The sequence below is a fragment of the Lycium barbarum genome, chromosome 12 (assembly GCF_019175385.1).
Source record: "Lycium barbarum isolate Lr01 chromosome 12, ASM1917538v2, whole genome shotgun sequence".
Taxonomy (NCBI): Eukaryota; Viridiplantae; Streptophyta; class Magnoliopsida; order Solanales; family Solanaceae; genus Lycium; species Lycium barbarum.
In genome coordinates, this window is record NC_083348.1 from 90008477 (window position 1) to 90028985 (window position 20509).

Here is a 20509-nt window from a genome sequence, read left to right on the forward strand (position 1 = left end):
CGAAAGACATTTCCTAGGAAGGCCCAAAGCCCACTGTTCGAAACAAACCTTGAATCAAACATTGGATCCTCTAAGCCTAAGGTCCATAATAAGAACCCTATAAACGAAACTCCAAGTCGTCAATAAAATAACGGCTCTTTTGTCCATTGTCTGTAATCGCTCGTCGTTGGGCCCCTCAAGAACCACCACGTCATCCCTTGATACTAATCATATTTTCTTTTCATCCCAAACGACCGTTACACAAACAACTCTCTGTCTCTTCTTCACTACCACCATTCCACCATTCTCTCACACACACACTCTTCTCATTGCTCTACTCTCCCTAAAATGACAGTAGCAAATGCTGCCACAAAGCACTGCAAGAAAGCTATGAAGATGGGTTTATCTCTCTTTTGCAGAACCTTCAATTCTTCTAAATGGTGAATTTCCCAATGCCCCCTCAATTTTGCTTTTTAAGAAAATCAAGTTTACTCTAACTTTTTACTGATTTTTTGTGTGTGTGGTTATGCAGCAAGACAATGGCGAAGATGACTGTGGCCAGGATAAAGTTGCTTAGGAACAAGAGGGAGGTGGTTGTGAGGCAAATGAGGAGAGACATTGCTATGCTTCTTGAGTCTCGTCAAGATGCTACTGCTCGTATTCGGGTACTTTTTCCATTTCCTCAATTCCATCTTTTTTCTTCTTGTTCGTATGTGACCTATGATTCAATATTGAGGTTTAGTTGATTAATCAAATGATTTGTATGTAACCTAGGAATGGGCTTTATTTGGTAGTTTCTTTGAGTAGTTGTAGAATGGCGGATTTGCTATATCATGCCTGGGAGGGCAAAAATGCATTATGTTCAATTGAACCCTTAACTTTCGACTCAGAGTATAAATTTATGTGTTAAAAAAATTATTAAAATTCTAACAAATAGTAGACATGAACCTATAGCTTTAAAAATATTACGAGTTCAATACTAAAAATCTTAAGTTGAACCCCCCCTCTTCTCAGTGTTAGCATCTCCTGCTTTACAGGACATGTCTATATTAATATTTCAGACCAAACTATGCAATCAGAACTTTCTGGTTTTTTGTCTACATATTAGCCTAATCAACGCAATAGTACAGAGCTATTTTATTTAATGCAAAGTGTTTCTAAAATCCAATTATAAGTTTGTTCTGTTGGGTGATCTTGAAATTTCCTATGAAGACTCATAATATTATGCAATATGAGAGGGTAGAAATGCATCGTGTGCTTATTTTTCGAGCTGAATGTTATCTTTCACATCTATAGTTGTGGATCTCAATAAACTACTTCTATTTTGATATCCAATGTGTATTTTTAGAATTTTTCAAGTTAAAGCAGAATCTTCTTATTTCTTTCGTTTATGATCCTTCTCAAGAAGTTGTTGCCCAATGCTGACTCCTTCTGCTAATCATTTGGAAAGAACATTCACATGCTTCATTTTTTAATAGGTTGAACATGTGATAAGAGAACAAAACATATTGCAAGCAAATGAGTTCCTCGAGCTCTTCTGTGAACTTATTGTGGCTAGACTTCCTATTATTGCGAAGCAAAGGTAAGGTGTCTCAAGTTTCATTATCTTTTTCAAGATTTTAATTTGAGATTACAGGACAAAGCTCACAGATACCCTTGTTTCCTATTGATCTTCCTGTTGCAGGCAATGTCCAGCTGATCTGAAAGAGGGGATAGCAAGTTTGATTTTTGCAGCCCCCCGGTGCTCAGATATCCCAGAATTAATGGGAATTAAAGATATTTTTGAGAAGAAATATGGTAAAGATTTTGTTTCAGCGGCCACTGATCTACGACCCGATGCTGGTGTAAATCGAATGGTACTCATATTTCTTCTTCTAAAAAGTCATTGCTTTCTTTACAGTAATAAATAAATCTATTTCGTGTGCTGCGGAGGGCCTAAACGAAATTTGGGAATTTTGTCACAGCTCATCGAAAAGCTCTCTGTGAAAACTCCAAGTGGTCAAGTCAAACTAAAGATCATGAAAGAAATAGCGAAGGAATACCAGGTTGAATGGGACACTGCAGAATCGGAGACGGAGCTTCTCAAGCCACCAGAAGAGCGTATAGTGCGTCTTTCTTTCAAAATCCATCTATATCCATGTATGATGCCAAACATGTTTGATGATCATCTAACTATTATCTATTCTCTTTGATCAGGAAGGACCAAATGTCTTTGTAAGTGCAAGTAGCTTACCCCTGAAGCCGACCTCAAAGCAACCTGCTGAGCCTAACAACCTTCTGAGGTATTCATAAGTTAAAGTCTGTTTTCCCCCCTTACTGCATAAAACTATGATTTTTCTTTTCTTGTTGTGGGAAAAAATAAAAAGGCGTTGACTTGGCTGATGCCAATTACTAACAGGGCTTCAGATGACGGAGAATCAAAAGTTGCCAAATTTGATGACCCAGCTTCAGCTGCTAAAGCAGCTTCTGAATCTGCTAAGCAAGCAATTGCGGCTGCTGAAGCAGCTGCATATCTGGCCAGTAAAGATGCAAAAGCATCTTCTGCTGGTTATCATGACTCAATGAACAATGCACCTGTTGACAATATCCCTTTCATTTCTGGTGCTCAGGCTCCTCCCAAGTTCTCGCGGAGTGACGTGGCACCACCTTCTCATGAGTCTATAGTTGATTTGTATGATATGCACTGGAGTAGAAAGAACATGAGGAATTCTGAAAATTCTCATGGTTCTGCTGGTGAAGAGATGCCATTAGATATGAAAAGATCAGAGAAGTTTTATAGGAGACGTAGCTATAACGTTCCATCCTCGAATTCCAATGCGAAGTATGATGATTCAGACTGCGACGAGGAAATTGAGATGGAAGATCCCCCAAGTCGTGGTATCACATATCAACACAGCCCACCTAATGATACTGATGGTGGAAAGTTCTATAGAAGGCACAGCTACAATGTTCCATCAGCACATTCAGGTATCAAGTTTGATGAATCAGATGGTGATGAAGAGATGGAAACTGAAGAAACCATGAAAAGAACCAACCGAGCCCCTAACAGGCCTGCACCTCAAGTACCCCGGGTTCATCCCAAATTGCCTGACTATGACACACTTACTGCTCGCTTCGAATCTCTCAAGTCCCAGAAATTTCGTTAGATTATCCAGGATTCGTGGAATCAGATATATTTTGTGCCAGTAATATAATAGTATACAGTACAGAAACCAAATGATATGTTAAATGGTTCTCTTATAATATGTAGCATAATTTCATGGAGTTTACTTATCCGTTTGTGTCATTTTAATAAATATTGGTGTAATGAATCTTGCATATCCATTTTGCAAGGTTGTCCATTTTGCGGCTCTTTCCGTCTCTTGGTAGATTACATTTCCTCTCTCATTTGTCAAGATTATATATTCACGTTTTCTCCAGTTTCTAAAATCAATCGAGCACCTTTAATTCTTGAGTTTGATTGTAAAAGGAGGCTAAGAAATTCTGATGTACGATACGTATTAGAATTAGAGAGGACAAATTTAGAAAGAATTGAATGATCCTAAAGGGGAGAACTACTCTTCCCTTGAACAGATACACTCGAGAGACTCAAATTGAGCTCCAGATTTGTGATTAACAATGCCTAAGCAAGGTAAACGATTATTTCATTCAGCAAAAACATAATGGATACATTGAATCTGGACTGATGCTCTTATAGTCACAGATTAGGCGCCAAATCAGTTACAACTAACTTTTGAACAGGCGCGTCTGGCCCACGCGCCAGTACTACTCTTGCCTAACTTCCTTAACTAATTTCTGGACTCAGACTAACTAAATTTTAAATCGAGAGAACACCTTCTTCCAATACTAATTGTAATGCTCAACCATCCTATTACAAAATAGGAAAGACACATTAAGATCATATCAATACCCCCTTCTTCAAAACAACCTTGTCCTCAAGGATGGAAGTGTGGAAATCTGTGAGAGAAATCCTGGAAATCTTCCCAAGTGTTGTTCTCCTCAGCAGTGTTCAACCACTTTGACCAAAACCTGTGTAACAGCCCTTCCCCTCTTCTTGGCAAGTCTTCTATCAAGGATAGCCTCAGGTGCCAAAAGAATATGGCCTGAATCAGGTGCCAAAAGAATATGGCCTGAATCTGAGTGGACCTCAAGCAAGACAGTAGAAGCAACATAAGCACCTAGCTTTTTCTTCAATTGAGACACATAAAAGGTGGGATGAATCTTAGAGCCTGGAGGTAGTGCAAGTGTGTAAGCAACATGGCCAACCTTAGCAAGGACAACTTGGAAGAGAGTTTTTGGAAAGAGTGATCCTTGAGAGACATCTGCCTATAAGGTTGTAGCTGCACAAACACCCAATCACCAACAACAAAGGACCTGTCAGTCCTGTGTTTATCAGCCAGTGTTTTCATCCTGTTCTGAGCTTGACTTAAGTGGAACTTGAGCTTCCTAATAATAGCTTCCCTAGCCTGTAAGCTCCTATCAACCACATCTAACTTAGAATCAAATGGGGAGTAGGGCAGAAGGGGAGGTGGCTTCTGCCCAAAAACAGCTTCATATGGGGTCATATTGATAGATATATGGTGGGAAGTGTTATATCACCACTCAGCAAGACCCAACCAACTAGGTCAATCTTTAGGCTTCTCAAATGTCATGCACCTCAAATAACTTTCCAAGCATCTATTAACCACCTCAGTTTGCCATCAGTCTGAAGGTGGTAAACACTAGAAGTAAGCAGGGAAACCTTCTGCAGAGTGAAAAGCTTCTGCCAAAACTTGCTAACAAAGATAGGGTCTCTGTCAGAGACAATGGTCTTCGGCATCCCATGCAACTTAAAAATACCATCCATGAATACTTGTGCCACATCTAAGGCAGAATAAGGATGTTTAGGGGTCATGAAATGAGCTGCTTTACTCAGTCTATCCACCACCACATAAATGACCTCCTTGCCTACAGCCTTGGGTAGACCTTCAATAAAGTCCATAGAGATGTCTTGCCATACCTTCTCAGGTATAGGCAAGGGTTGCAGCAGTCCCAGGTAGGCAACAGTTTGCCCCTTGCACCTCTGGCAAGTGTCACACTCTCTTACAAAACTGTAGACATCCTGTTTCATTTTCTTCCAATAAAATTCCTGCTTCAGCCTGTGCCATGTAGCAGAAATGCCAGAATGGCCACCTACAGAACTGGCATGGAAGTGCAATAATAACTTCATCCTCAGTTGGGGGTCAGCCCTCACCATGATCTTACCCTTCCTGCTCAAAATGCCAGGATTAAATAGGTAATAAGGTTTAGGAGGCTTATTAGATTGGATGGCCTGCAGCAACTTTTGCAAATGAGGATTAGTTGACCATGACAACTTGACCTGCTCAATCAGTGGTGATAGTACACCTGAGATACTGAAGAGTTGAACACATTCACCTTGTCTAGATAGTGCATCAGCAGCCACATTCTCCTTGCCTTTCTTGTACATGATAAAATAGTCATAGCCAAGCAGTTTGATCAACCACTTCTGCTGTCTGGGGTGGAAATTCTTTGCTCAAGCAAGTAATTAAGACTGTGATGATCGGTCTCAATGATAAAGTGCTTGCCAAGGAGGTATGGCCTCCATCTTTAGACTGTAGTAACCAGTGCTAAGAGTTCCCTCTCATATACAGACAATGCCATGTTCCTAGTAGATAAACCCTTGCTGAAAGGGCAATGAGCTTATTATCTTGAGCAAGTACAATACCAATACCAAAGCTTGAAGCATCAGTTTCTATAGTGAATTCATTAGAGAAATCAGGTAGAGCTAGGACTGGTGTAGAAGTAAGAGCAACTTTCAGTTTTTAAAAGGCTAGAGTGGCTTCAGGAGTCCAATGAAAATTGCTCTTCTTGAGCATGTCATGCAGGGGTCTAGCAATGACCCGATAGCCTTAAATGAACCTCCTGTAGTACCCAGTCAACCCCAAAAATCTCCTCAGTCCCTTCAGAGTTTTTGGTTAAGGCCACTGCAGTACAACATCCACCTTATGTTGGTCCATTCCCACTGTTCCTTCAGATTATACATGTCCTAAGTAATCAATCTTAAGCACTCCAAAGTCATGTTGAAAGTTCCCTCCAGATGAGACAAATGATCATGCCAATTAGAGCTGTAAATAAGTATGTCATCAAAGAAAACAAGGATGAATTTCCTCAGATGGGGATAGAAAATATGATTCATCAGACTTTGAAATGTGGAGGGGGCATTAGTGAGGTCAAATGGCATGAGCAAGAATTCATAGTGGCCATGATGTGTCCTAAATGCAGTTTTGGGAATATCAGGCTCAAACATCCTAATCTAATGATAACCAGACCTGAGGTCTAGTTTGGAAAAGAACTTGGCATCATGCAATTCATCTAGCAACGTAACTCCTCTATAACAGGGATTGGGAACTTGTCCTTAATAGTGAAGTTGTTCAATTCCCTGTAGTCAACACATATTCTCCATGATCCATCCTTCTTCTTCACAATCACAATAGGTGAGGAGTACGGGCTGATGTTGTTTCTGATCACCCCACTGCTTAGCATTTCATCAATCATTTTCTCAATTTCATTTTTTTGTACATCAGGGTACCTATAGGGCCTGATATTAATAGGTGAAGTGCCCTCCTTAAGGATGATTTTGTGATCATGCCCTCTAGAAGGTGGTAATTCAGTAGGGGTCTCAAACAAATCTGTGTATTGATTCAGTACTGCAGCTAATTCCTACTTCTGTGCACCTTCAGCCCCATCACCTTCCATAGAGTGCAAGCTAATTCCCCTATCTTGCTCCTCCTCCATGAGCAAACCAATTGAGATCATACATAACTCAGTTGGTTGTGCTAACAGTTTGTTCATCTGCCCAACTTTAACCATCTTAGTTGCAGGTGGCTGTGCCCCTCTAAGTGAGACCTTCTTTCCCTTGACACTGAACTCCATTTTCAACGGCTTGAAATTCCACAATATGTCTCTTAAAGTGATTAACCATTGTATACCAAGCACCATGTTGCAACCACCAATAGGTAGTATCAACATATCTGAGTCAAAGCCAACTCCTTGCATTTTCCATTCTACTTTCCTGTAGACATATTGACTTGGAACCTTGTTACCATTAGCTATGGACAGATTAAAAGAAGCTATTGCAGTCATTCCACAACCTAGCTTTTTGGCAATATGGTAGTCCAAAAAATTATGTGTACTTCCAGTGTCAATCAGGACCTTGATAGCCTTGCCTCTTATAGAGACTGTCACTCTCATGGTCCTAAAATCATGAGTGCCAGTCATCGCATGCATTGACACATGGGGTAAAATGGACCCTTCAGCATTAGTTTCCAGCCCTTGAGCCATTACAGCTAACATTTCACTTGGATTCAATATTTCCTCCTCAACAGCTGCTAAGGGTTCTTCAGACTCCTCTACTTCGATAGAAAATAATTGCCTCTTCCTCTTACAAACATGACCAAAGGAATACTTCTCATCACAGTTATAACATGATCCCTTACTCATCCTCTCTTCCATCTCAGCAGGAGTTAGCAACTTTGGATTCTTATAAACTGGTTTAGAGTTGTTGGCAACACTAGATCTAGAGGCAGCATTGTTCAATGGTTTGAGATGTTTGTTGGTCTGGTGGTGTTGTGTGTTTTATAGTAGGGGTTGGTTATTTGGGGTGAAGGGTGAGGTGACTCTAGTAGTGTTTTTAGGGGTTGTCATGCTAAAATTCTGGAAAAAAAATTTGTTGTTAGATTTCTAAGTTCTGTTCCTGAATCCTAGCCAAGCTAATGGGCTTGGCTAAACTTCTAGGGCCCAACATTTTGACTGTCATGCCAATTTCTGGTTTTAGTCCCCTCACAAAGCAACTAACCACATAATCTTCAGATAGATCTACTCTAGTAAGTAGTTTATCAAAAATGTCAATATATTCCTGAACTGTATTGACATGCCTAAGATCCTTAAAGTCACCCATAAGATCATCAAAGAGCTCAGATCCAAATCTTGAATATAAGCATCTAACATACTCACCCCATCTTGGCCAATCTCTGGTTAGCCTTTACTTTATGTAAGCTTGATGCCATTGCAGTGCCCTTCCTTCCAATCTGCATGAGGCTAGCTTTACCTTGGAATCCTCATGAGTTTCCTCCACTTCAAATAATTGCTCACTTTTGTATAACCAATCTTTCAACCTAGATTCATCAAACTTAGGGAACTCTAGTTGATAGTGATGATTAATGAATTGTTGATTCATGATTCCCTCATTGCCTCTGTGGTTATCTCCCTCTCTTGCACTATTGCACCTTCTATTTCCTCTGGTTCCATTTTCACCTTGGGTTTTTCCTTCTTCTAGATTAACCTGTTGGATAGTGACCTCAGGATTCATGGTTCCCATCACTAATCTTTTTATCTCATCCACAGCTTGTGTTATCTTCGAATCCACAGACTATTGCATATCGACAACTGAAGTAACAACTCCCTCCATGGACCCCTTCAAAGTATTAACTTCCCTTTTCAGCTCTTGCATGCGAGTGTTATGATCTCCCATTATAGGTCAGAGGATAAGGGCTCTGATACCAATGATACATATTAGAATTAGAGAGGACAAATTTAGACAGAATTGAATGATCCTAAAGGGGAGAACTACTCTTCCCTTGAACAGATACACTCGAGAGACTCAAATTGAGCTCCAGATTTGTGATTAACAATGCTAAGCAAGGTAAAAGATTATTTCATTCATCAAAAACATAATGGATACATTGAATCTGGACTGATACTCTTATAGTCACAGATTAGGCGCCAAAATCAGTTACAACTAACTTTTGAACAGGCGCATGTGGCCCACGCGCCAGTACTACTCTTTCCTAACTTCCTTAACTAATTTCTGGACTCGACTAACTGAATTTTAAATCGAGAGAACACCTTATTCCAATACTAATTGTAATGCTCAACCATCCCACTACAAAATAGGAAAGACACATTAAGATCATATCAATGTATTGACAAGTTAAACAAGAAGTAGGCAACTACCCTTGGTATATTTATGATTAGTATTAGATAAAACATACTCCTATTCTTGTTAAACTTTTAGATAACAATAATCTTTAATCAATTGAGAAAAAGGTTCATAAGCATTGTTCTTGTCTTGCTTTCTTTTAGCTTAAGTCTTCAATAAACAGAGAAAAAAATAAAAGAATCATTAAAGTTACGTGCATCTAAGGATTTTTGAAATTCTATTGTGACATTTGTTATTGTTAGTATTCGTTACCTTTCAAAACAAAACAAAGAAAACAATTAGGGGTCGTCTAATAGCTAGTTAGAAGCTAGATTATTGATGTATTAAATCCTGCATAAGTAATATCATATTTGGTAGCATTCTTTTGTTATGTATAAAATTCAACACATCTAACACGGTGTTTGATTTGCAATTTGAAACCCACATAACTAATACATGTATAAGAAATGAGATAATCTATGTAACTTTATGCATGATAGAAGATGAAATTACTAATACATGAATAATTAAACTCTACATAACTAACTACATAAATAATACATAAATTCTCTCATATCTAATTTACTAGTATTCGGTCACGTGCGTTGCACGTGTATTCCATGCTAATCGGTATAAACATATTAAAATTGTATAAATAATATTAGAATAATGTCAATTATACTGAATTTGAAGGAGGAAAAAACAAGATCAAAATGGTGAATGATGAGTCTATTTTAATATTTATTATTATCGGAGAACATAATAGTATTGAAAATATGACATCTTTGAAAGATAATATTTACTAAGTTATCAAAATTATTAATTGTACTAAGTTTTTTAAGTCCATGGACAGAGATTACAATATATAAGCAATTTATAGGGTTTTTAAACTAAAAGTATCTATTTAAACGCTTATTTGTATTTCATTTTTACTTTGTAAAGAAAAAAATTATATAAGGGTATACAAAGATTTTAGATACATTTAGATAATTACCGAAACATAGTATGATATAAGCTTTTGACTATTTTGCCCAAATGAATTATATACCATCAGTTTGTTTTAGTCTTCTTTTTTCTCAATGAATAAAACGCTTGTATTGATTGAGAAAAGTAAAGTGAAAATATATAAAAAAAAAATGCATGAAGTTCTTAAATTAAGGAGTTATAGGTTCCCCCCCCCCCCCCCCCCCACACCCTAAAAAAAAAAAAAAAGAGCTAAGCACCAACAAAAGAAAATTTTAAAACATCTAAGTAAATACACAAATAGGGAGGGGAAAAGTAAACTCTTTTACACTATAAATAGATAAAACTTTCGGACTTTTTATTCTCCCAAAACTTTAATCTCAGGGAGCTTACAACTTGTTGTTGTACGTCATACCGCCAATTTTTTTCACAGAACTTAGAATGACGTAAGAAATGAGTTAAAGTGGAGCTTCTGAGTCATTAAATCTTTGAAAATCCCTAGACTTGAACAACATTCTCTGCATCAGATGATAGAACAACCGAGACGTTAGTATCACGAATCATGAAAAATTTGTGCGTAAAATTTTTCAGGTAATGTACACAAAAGCATGTTGATAATGGATTTTCAACTTACCATTTTGAGGAAACAACCCTTTGTTCTCTCTATATGGCGACTCTGTATCTAATCCTTGATTATCTTGTGAGTGTCGATCCTGACTTTCATTGTCAGTGGTCTTGGGATTAATTTTATGTTACATAGTATCTTTCTCAACAACAAAAGGCTAATAAACAATATTGCTTTAACTCTTCACTTTGTAGTGATCAATAAGAATAATATTTTGCATTTGTTATTAAGGAATATAAATGGTTGGTATGCGATAATAGAGACTTTTTAGATGAGCCATAAACAGATGCTTGATAAAATTATGAATTGAAGTTAATTGAAAAAATCAATTAAAGTTAAGTTTCTAAAGAAAAATTACCAAACAATCTTACAACACATGAGCAAAGGGAAATTGTTGAGCATATGGAACACTTGCTTTCTCACGGTGGTATCCTAAATTAAAACTATAAAGCTTGCTTAATTCTTTTTGTCATAAATGAGAGTATTTAGGAATCATTAGTGGGGTATATGAACAGAATCATTAATAGGTGTCTTAGTTAATACATGTAACGGTGGAATAATAATAAGAATAGGGATAGGTCATATTCAGTGACTATTAATTACAGGTTTGTTGCTTGTAAATATTGAATCAATGCTGCTATCATATGAAGCGTTTGGAGTAATGACTATTGGACTTTAATACCGACAAAATATACACGGATTAAATAGATGATACGTGTTTTACTTAAGGATAAAAATGTAATAACTCAACTTTTAAAGGATTTTTTGGTAATTCAACTTTTAACTTAAATTCTTTCTATTTTACTATAATATGATTACTTCATTAATACCTGTATAATTCTAAGCACCATCTTAAAAAAAAAAAAAAACAATTACTACTTGTTTTTCCCATTAAAATAAAGCAAGAACTAGGGTGTTCTTCTTTGCAATTTACCCTTTTCTCCTCTGTTTTTATTTGTGTTTTTTTTTGTTTTCATAAGGAGAAGAAATAAAATAAAAGAGAAATTGAAAAACCCATAGGAAATGGGCTCCTTATCTTTCAAGAACAAGAGTTAGCCGTTCTCCTCTTGCTGTCCGATGTACTAGATAACAGGGACACTTTACATATGTTTCTCTTCTTCTTCTTCTTTATTGCTGAATAGCTCTATCAGGTTATACTCTTTATCTTCTCTCTTTCTATTTGCTACTTCCTCTTCATTTCATAACCTTAGCTTCTCCTTTATCAGCTGGAAGATCAAGTTTTGGGACCGAATAAAGTAGCTGCTTTCCTTTTAAGTCTTGTACCTCAATTTTTCTGTGTTAACACTACTGAATGCTTATGCTATCTTTCCCTTCATTCTTTATCATTCCTTTTTTCTGGGGTTCCTCCATTTTTTTGTGGACTGGCCTAGGAGTTCAAGAAAAGATTGCTTTGGCAGTTCTTTCTTGAAATGCAATTGTGATCAGACACTTTATTTGAAGCTATTGAATTGGTTTCTTTAGAAGGATTACATCCACTGCTGTCATTTAAAAATTAGTTCTTGACAACAAAAATGATGAAAGCATAGCAATAAGTCCATTTTATGGGTCCCGTATGTCTTTTGCAAAGTGCAAGATAAAGCATTTTTCTGATGTTGGGGTTAATTTAGCTATGCTAAGTTAGCATCATCTGTTCTTATTGAGTTCTTTTTTTTTTTTTTTTTTGCAGAATTGTTTCAGACGCTTGGTAGTTTAGTTTTATTATGGCTGCTTGATGCAGCACATTATGATTTCTCAAGTACTTTTTTTGTTGAATTGGAAGTATCATTTGAGGTGCATTGAGTCGGAGAAGTTGATTCAGTGGATGGTCCATCTCTGGAGATGGTTATTCTCTTATCTTGTACTGAACTCTCTAGCCTATGGGAGACGTCAAAGGTAACCATCTCAATATGTCATATACCCATTATAATGGTCATAGGGAAAGAAAACTTCAAAATTTTCCGTCTAGCTATGTCTCTTCTTGTTTAAAAGGAAAAAGGGAAAAGAATAGACTAATATCTACCTAATCTAAGCTATTTTATAGAGACTGATATCAAATCTACAGTTCTTGGTTTAGCCGATGTTGAACTCCCATGTTAGTGCCCCGGGGTGGGGGGAGGGGGGGGGGGGTTGGCGGTGGTTGTTAGATTTCCCGCATCGGTTTTGGATGAGGTATTTGGTCCTATATGGTTTTGGACAATCCTCACCTCAGGAGCTAGCGTTTGAGGTTAAGTTAAGCTCGAGGTCCATTTCTTCGCATAAATGATTTGAGAATGTACGAGATACTGAAGTTTGTTCATTATCTAGCGTGAATAAGCTCTTGTTGTCTTTGCAGATACTGCATTCAGGAAATTTGAACTGCAACTCTTCTATGAAGGGAGATATGTTGACTTCGTCCACACCTTTATGCAAAGCTAGGCACGATGTCTCTGTGTTGGTACCTTCTAAACAAAGAGGAAAAGTTTTCTCAAGGAACTTATGGATTAAATCTTGTACAAGGATGCCTTTGGGCAGCATATTTGGATCCTCGATAGTAGAGAGGTCTATTCCTATCCGTCTGTTCATTCCAGCTCGCACTAGAGGTATTACTTATATGATAATCTTTTGTGGAAAGTTATACTCATACGTAGTTTCTCTAATTTATGCATTATTTTGGATATTAAATGCTTTCAGTGAAATGCAGATGGGAATGTTACTGTGAAATGCTTGAACAACAATTCTTCCATCCTAAAGCAGGTCTTTAGTGATTTTATAGATGAGGATAGTTATTTCTCAGATGAAATTGATACAGCTTCAGAATATGCCAAAAGTATTTCAACAGAACGTTTGACCATTGAGGAGCCATGGCTATGCGAGTCTTCTCTGCTTCTTCATCATTTGGCAGAGTCAGATGCTTCTAGTGATGCCATTTGTGAAGACAAGATTGCCGAGGATCTTGACTCTGAAAATGTAGAATCAGGATTCTTAAATCAGTCCACACTTGGTGAGGATTTATGGTCAAAGTATGCGGTCAATGCTAAGGATCCTTCGTCAGGAACCTTGTGTGCAAGATATGCCTATGTGGAGGAGCCCTGGCTATTGCAAGCATGTACCTCTTCTCCTAGTTTTGATGCTCAGATGGCTCCTGACGGCTGTGAAGTTGAACAGCCGGATATTAAGGATGAAGCTCAACCTTCATTTAGCGATCAACTTGAACAATTAGCTCAACCTTTATCTAGCGATCAACATGAAGAAATACCTGAGAAGCTGTTGGCTGTTGATCAATGTGAGGCAATCTCCAAGGAAGATTCCTTCACAACAATTATTCTGATTAACTCTTCGGTTTGTACTGTGCAAAGAATTGCTGTTTTAGAAAATGAGAAACTAGTTGAACTGTTGCTGGAACCAGTGAAAAATAACGTGCAGTGCGATAGCGTATATCTAGGAGTAGTTACAAAATTAGCTCCACACATGGGTGGTGCATTTGTAAATATTGGCACTTCAAGACCTTCCTTTATGGATATAAAGCCCAACAGAGAACCGTTTATTTTCCCCCCATTTTGTCGGGAAAAAATAATTAATGGTGCTGCTGTTGACATGCTTGAAGAGAACCTAGGTCTTCCTAGAAATAAATCCACTTTAGAAGAAGTGGACACAGATGAGATTGATGATGCTGATATAGAGGATGAATCCATAGAATACATGGACAATGAGTTTGGGGAGCATGAAAGTGGTGATATTTCAGAAGTCCTTGCAGAGAATTATAATGGTAGTGTAACTGAGCATGGGCTTGAAACTCATGCAGATAAATATCTGGAAGAATCCAGTGGAATTGGGTACCAAGGGCAGAATCCAACTATTGAGCATGCTGTGAATGGTAATAAAGTTTCACAAAGAGATGAAAGCAAGTGGGTCCAGGTCCGAAAAGGCACTAAAATAATTGTGCAAGTTGTTAAAGAAGGATTGGGCACGAAGGGCCCGACACTGACTGCTTATCCGAAATTAAGGAGCAGATTCTGGGTACTGCATGTTTCATGATCATGTATTCAGCTGAAAGTCTATTATTAGAAAGCCCAATCTAATTGGTTCTCCTCTTCCCAGGTTTTAGCTCCTCGTGACAACATGATAGGTATTTCAAAGAAGATTGCTGGTGTTGAGCGCACACGTTTAAGGGTCATTGCAAAAACTTTACAGCCTCAAGGATATGGTCTTACAGTAAGGACAGTTGCAGCTGGTCATCCATTAAATGAATTGCAGAAGGACTTGGAAGGCTTGCTTTCAACTTGGAAAAGTATAACTGAGCATGCAAAGTCTGCAGCTCTTGCCGCAGATGAAGGCGTTGATGGAGCAGTTCCCGTTATGCTTCACCAGGCAATGGGCCAAACACTCTCTGTTGTTCAGGATTATTTTAGCGACAAGGTCTGCTCATTCTCGGTTCATTCCTTCATGGATTGTTCAGTTCTTTATTTTTTGAGGGAACTTCTGGTTAGGGGCTTTCTTAAATTAGCATGATTACATAATTATACTTTCTTACACTTGCATTGATTTTCAGGTGAAGAGTTTGGTGGTTGATTCTCCAAGGACATATCATGAGGTATGGACTTAGCCAGTTATCAGTCAGTGGAATGAAAGGATTTTTAACTAAGCACGATTGCATGTCTTGCTCAGTCTTTTATGTTCCTCTAAGTTAGTTTTTCATATATGAGCATGGAAGCTGTTTTTGATAACCAGTTGCAATAGTGAGTAGTTTTTGGCATAGAGGATTTTGGCGATGCATGAGAATATCTTGGATCAAATAAAACCTCATTTAATGAAACATTTAAGAAGTAAAACTAGCTAGTTGCAGTATTTTTTCTCTTTTTTTTTTTTTGGTTGAAAATGTGATTAATTTTTTGTTAAAGAATAGCACCCAGAGTGTGCAATGGATGAGTAGTACATCAATCTGCAATATGCATCTCAGTACATTAGCTACTTGTGAAAAGAGGAAATTGATTTTTGTCTTTACACTAAAAGGCCATCTGCGCTTTAAAGTTACAAATATTTTCCTTTTTGGCTCAAAGCATCTCTGATAACTTTTCCTTCCACACATCCACCATATAGTCGCGGTATAGTGTTACCCAACTTTTTGTCGCCTTATAGTGTTACATGATAGAGATCAATTGGTTTTTCTTCCTCCTCTTTTTCATTATTGTGGGAGTGTTAAGACAACTTTAATCATTTTCTCAAGGTTAAGAAATTCGGATCAATGCCTTTCTTGTATTGTTTAGGATTTGTAATAAAGAAGCCTGTGGGCTAGAACTTGTTAAGGATCTTTTGAGTTATGATGTACTCTAATATAGATATTATTGGACTCTGTTCAGGTTACAAACTATCTTCAAGAAATGGCACCTAATCTTTGTGAAAGAGTTGAGTTGTACAGTAAAAGAACTCCCTTGTTTGATGAATACAAGATTGAGGAAGAAATAAACAACATCCTCAGCAAAAGGTGGAGATTACTTAGTTTCTTTTCTATTACTTTCTTTTAGCTTTATGTATTTTACATGTATTATAACTTCTCGTAATATTTAATGTTTCATTGAAGTTCCTCTTTAATCCTGCAATTTTATAACATTTGCAGGGTTCCCCTTGATAACGGAGGTTATCTAGTGATCGAACAGACAGAGGCTTTAGTCTCCATCGATGTAAATGGTGGACACTGTGTGCTTGGTCAAGGGACTTCACAAGAGATAGCTATTCTCAATGTTAACCTTTCAGCTGCCAGACAAGTATGTAGACCTCCATCTTTTTATGATTACATATTGTTTCCTTAGAGCGTAGCTTTTCTACACCTTAAAAAGTTGGCAGATGCATCTGAGTAGTTGGGAAACAGACGGATTTGGTTAGAAGATCCTTTTCAATGAATTAGAAGATGCTTAGTGTTTGATGGAAAGATACTTCAATCTTTCTGTTAGAGCTATAAACTATGGCAAAATCGAAATATTAACTTTCCAGAGTTTCATGAGCTTAATTTGCACCCTTTGCATATATTTTTCTATTCATTGTGGATATGTTTGTGGATAATAATCAGGAGGCAGTAGTGAATAACTGAATATTTTGATACAAGTAGAGTAGGGAAGAATAGCAACACTAAAATATGTCTGTTGACATGCGCTTCTCTTTTTTCCTGTGGTAGACACGGTGTCATTTGTAGCTTAGTAGCAGTTTAGTAATCCGTGAAAGTTTTCATCTATTTTATATTTGTAGCATTTTGGCGACACGGCCGAGTGGTAAGACAGAGGAAAGACGGATGTGATAGATTCTCCACACGTGTTTAAGCCATACAAACCTTCTTTTCTTATACACTTCACAATCATATTCTACTTGTCAGGCTCCAGAACAGAAGAAAAATCTGTAAATGATCTACAATGGAGAATTAATTCTTGTTTAATAACAGAAACGACACAGGGCATCATGTGCATATTGACGTTTTAACCTTCTATTGGTTTGGGAATATTGAAGAACATACCATGTCTCAGACTCTCATTTACTGCTAAACCTCAGCTTGCTTTTTTTTTTTTTCCTTGGAGGGGATAACCAAGACATCCCCGAGGGTCAATGGCACACGGCTTGCGACTATGTGGATAATGGGCCCGCCCTCTACTTTTCTTCACTTAAATACCACACTTTTGTCTAAGGAAGGTTCGAGCTCTTCTCGTGCGTCTAACCACACATCACACATTGCGCTCCTACCACTAGACCAGAGCACTGGGGACAATTTCTGGTTGCTTTTATACGCCTCTATTTAAGTTGCTTTCATTTGATTCAATTAGCAGTCAGCCTGGGCTGCAGAATTACAAACATGGGAAAAGAAAGGGAAAGGAAAAGGAAAAGCCAGAAACAAATGAGATGTTATGTGCTCATTTTTGCTTTGACCATGCGCAACTAAGCAAGTATTCGCCATTCTAATTCAACGAAATACCGCATTTGTAGCTTCATTAGGTGTCTCTGGTTAGATTTGAACCTTTTATCTGAGGCCCGGAGGTAGTTACTGAAATGTACAAACATAGGATTACATTGGTTTTCTTTCTATATGGTATGTTTATTGTTTACGGAAGATTCCAATTTTTATTTTATCGTATGATAATTGTGGTTATTAAGGATATGCTAAAACTATTCTCAGATTGCAAGGGAAATAAGGCTGAGAGATATTGGTGGCATTATTGTGGTGGATTTCATAGATATGTTGGATGATTGTAAGTAAAAAGCCCTCTCTTTACCCCCTCTGTCTCTTTCGCTCTCCCTCCCTCTGTGTGTGTGTCACAGGCAGATCCGAAATTTTAAATTTGAGGAGTTCAACCTTTAAAAATTGTTAGCACAGAAGTAGTATACTTCTAAAATTAGGGTTCAGAATCTAATATTTGTTGAAATTTCATTGTGTGTGTTCTTTATGTGGTACTGATGCACAATATTTATGTGGTTTTATCGGGCTATATTTTTTCCCTGTAATACTACTGCAAATAAGAAAGAAAAGAGGGAGACTTGAAATTTATACTAGGGTCTTCTATATAAATCTAAAATTCTTCTATATAAATCTAAAATTGAAGTTATCTTTGTTGAATGCTTGGTAATTATAGTACATTAATTGTAGTACATAACACCTTTCGCCATCTAAAGCTGGCACGTAATCAGACTGAAAATTGCATGATCAGGCCCAGCCTACTATGCCTCTCTCCAAACTATATTTGATACTCAGCTCATGCCATATGATTTGTCATGATATCTTGAAGTAAACAACACATTATGAAGATCTAGTCCTCTTTTTATTTGGTACAGATGTACTTACAAAGCATATATACCTGCATGACATATGTTATGCAATTGTTTGAAAGTCTTTTGTGTTATTTCGTTTACCAGCAAATAAGAGATTGGTCTATGAGGAGGTCAAGAAGGCTGTTGAGAGAGATCGATCAACAGTTAAGGTGTCCGAATTGTCCAGACATGGGCTTATGGAGATTACCAGGAAAAGAGTATGTTATTTGGTGCTGAATTTCTTTGTCATAACTACACTAGTGGAGATGTCTAATTAATCATGATTGGGTCACTACTATCTTATACCTGACAGGTTCGACCTAGTGTAACATTCATGATCAGTGAACCATGTACGTGTTGTCATGGGACAGGGAGGGTGGAAGCTTTAGCGACTGCATACTCTAAGATTGAACGTGAAATTTGCCGGCTGCTAGTAAGTAAACTAACTACTTTTCAGATACCTTTTCAAGGCTATCTTCTCCTTATTACTCCGTCCGGATCAAAAAGAAAGTCCACTTAGCCTTTTTTTGTTGGGTCAAAAAGAGTGTCCACTTATCAAATCAAGAAAGAATTAACCTTATTTTTTAAGAATTAACCTTATTTTTTCAGATTTGCCCCTATTAAGCGCTATGTGATCAAATCCCAATATCTATTTAATTAGGGGCAGTTTAGTCAAATTACCATTTTTTTCTAGAAGTTAGTATTTTCTTAAGGGGTGTGCAAATGGCTAAGTGGACACTTTTTTTGATCCAGAGGGAGTATCTGTTAAGCCACAAAAAGGTCATCCAAAATCTTTTGGTTCTTTAGCAAGCTAATCCATTCTTACCACTTGGTCTCCATTTTTCCTCATCTTTTAGATCTTTCTGAATATAGTTTAACATGATTCGACATAATAATCGCTTTCCCATTAACTAATTCCTTGTTTCTTATGTTTCTTGCGTTGATCAGTCCACAACGGATCAGAAGGCAGACCCTGTAAACCCCAAGTCTTGGCCTAGATTTATTCTCAGGGTTGATCAGTTCATGTCTAACTATTTAACTTCAGGAAAGAGGACAAGGCTAGCAATCTTGAGTAGTTCTCTTAAAGTCTGGCTTCTTCTGAAGGTATGCTTAATCATTTTGTTCATTTTCATAACAAAATAGCACTTTTTATTCTGTTTTTACTGATTTCTGTAAGCTGTGATTGACCAGGTTGCTAGAGGTTTTACAAAAGGGACCTTTGAGCTAAAACCTTTAACAGTCGACAAGGAGTACAAGGATGAACGTGAAGCTTCTATTTCAGTGTTGCGATCCACAGAGGGTGGATTTCACCCCCCTCGGAAAAAAGTCACCATCTTTCCCATCAAAAAGTGGAAGAGTAGTGGAAAGTGATCTTGCTTCCTTCAAGAATAATCTGTACAGGTCTTAATTCACAAAGCACGTCCAGATATGGTAGCATAATTTAATTAAAGCGATTCTTTCCTCAGGTTAGCTGTATCCCTTTTGAGTTTTTCTCCTCGGCTTGAAGTAGGTTGGTGTAAGAAATAGCTAGTTTTATGAGAAAAACAATTTTGCATAGCATGTACAAATTGGTAATACATCTATTCCATTTCTTATCTGGCCTCGCCTTTTGGAAGCCACAACATAGGGTCATTTATCTCAGAATCATGAGCTTTTGCCACACAACAACAACAATAGCAGCATACCTAATGTGATCTCACAAGTGGAGTCTGGGAAGAGTTGGGAAGAGTAGGGTGTACGTAGACCTTACCCTATGATGGCAATTTAGCATGATGCTGAAAATCATATCGTCCCTTTTAAGTTTTGCCTTCAAATCTGACTTTATTTTACTGTTGTGTATAGATATTCTTCTCAGATATTTCAGTCAGTCATGTCCGACTAGCGATTCAAGGGGGAAAATTCTTTTTCTGTTTGATTGACAATGCGATTGAAAAAAAATAAATCAACTGATCGCTCCTTTGCCCATGCGGATTTTGTCTGGGAAGGACACTGAATTAATATCTATCAGCTCTCCTCGTTACCTTCAAATGAAAACAGATGGCTAGGTTTATACTCATTCATCTCAATAGTTGGATTGAAATTGTCGAGAAATACTCACATTTGGCAGATTTAAAGGAACAAAACTGCTCAAGGATATATTAAAAGACTATTTTAAATGTACGACAGTCATAACCGCTTATCAGTATTAGCGTTCGTCTTTC

The 20509-nt window shown here is 37.5% G+C and overlaps 2 protein-coding genes across 3 annotated transcripts; both read left to right on the forward strand.

Moving 5' to 3' along the window:
- On the forward strand, positions 1-3331 carry LOC132623841 (uncharacterized). The gene is made up of 7 exons (XM_060338653.1): positions 1-419; positions 512-644; positions 1458-1561; positions 1664-1835; positions 1944-2084; positions 2176-2261; positions 2378-3331. The coding sequence occupies exons 1-7, from the start codon at positions 328-330 to the stop codon at positions 3123-3125; spliced, it is 1476 nt and encodes a 491-aa protein (XP_060194636.1). The 5' UTR covers positions 1-327; the 3' UTR covers positions 3126-3331.
- Positions 3332-11537: 8206 nt separating this feature from the next.
- Positions 11538-19930, forward strand: LOC132621746 (ribonuclease E/G-like protein, chloroplastic). Of its 2 annotated transcripts, none has more exons than XM_060336122.1 (13): positions 11538-11695; positions 12232-12437; positions 12877-13123; positions 13225-14540; positions 14622-14939; positions 15073-15114; positions 15881-16005; positions 16138-16285; positions 17680-17752; positions 18414-18526; positions 18622-18741; positions 19257-19412; positions 19500-19930. In XM_060336122.1, the coding sequence occupies exons 2-13, from the start codon at positions 12384-12386 to the stop codon at positions 19677-19679; spliced, it is 2892 nt and encodes a 963-aa protein (XP_060192105.1). In that variant the 5' UTR covers positions 11538-11695; positions 12232-12383; the 3' UTR covers positions 19680-19930. The 2 variants fall into 2 exon arrangements, with proteins under 2 accessions (XP_060192105.1, XP_060192106.1); XM_060336123.1 differs by lacking the exon at positions 11538-11695 and adding an exon at positions 11780-11800.
- The last annotated feature ends 579 nt before the right edge of the window (positions 19931-20509 follow it).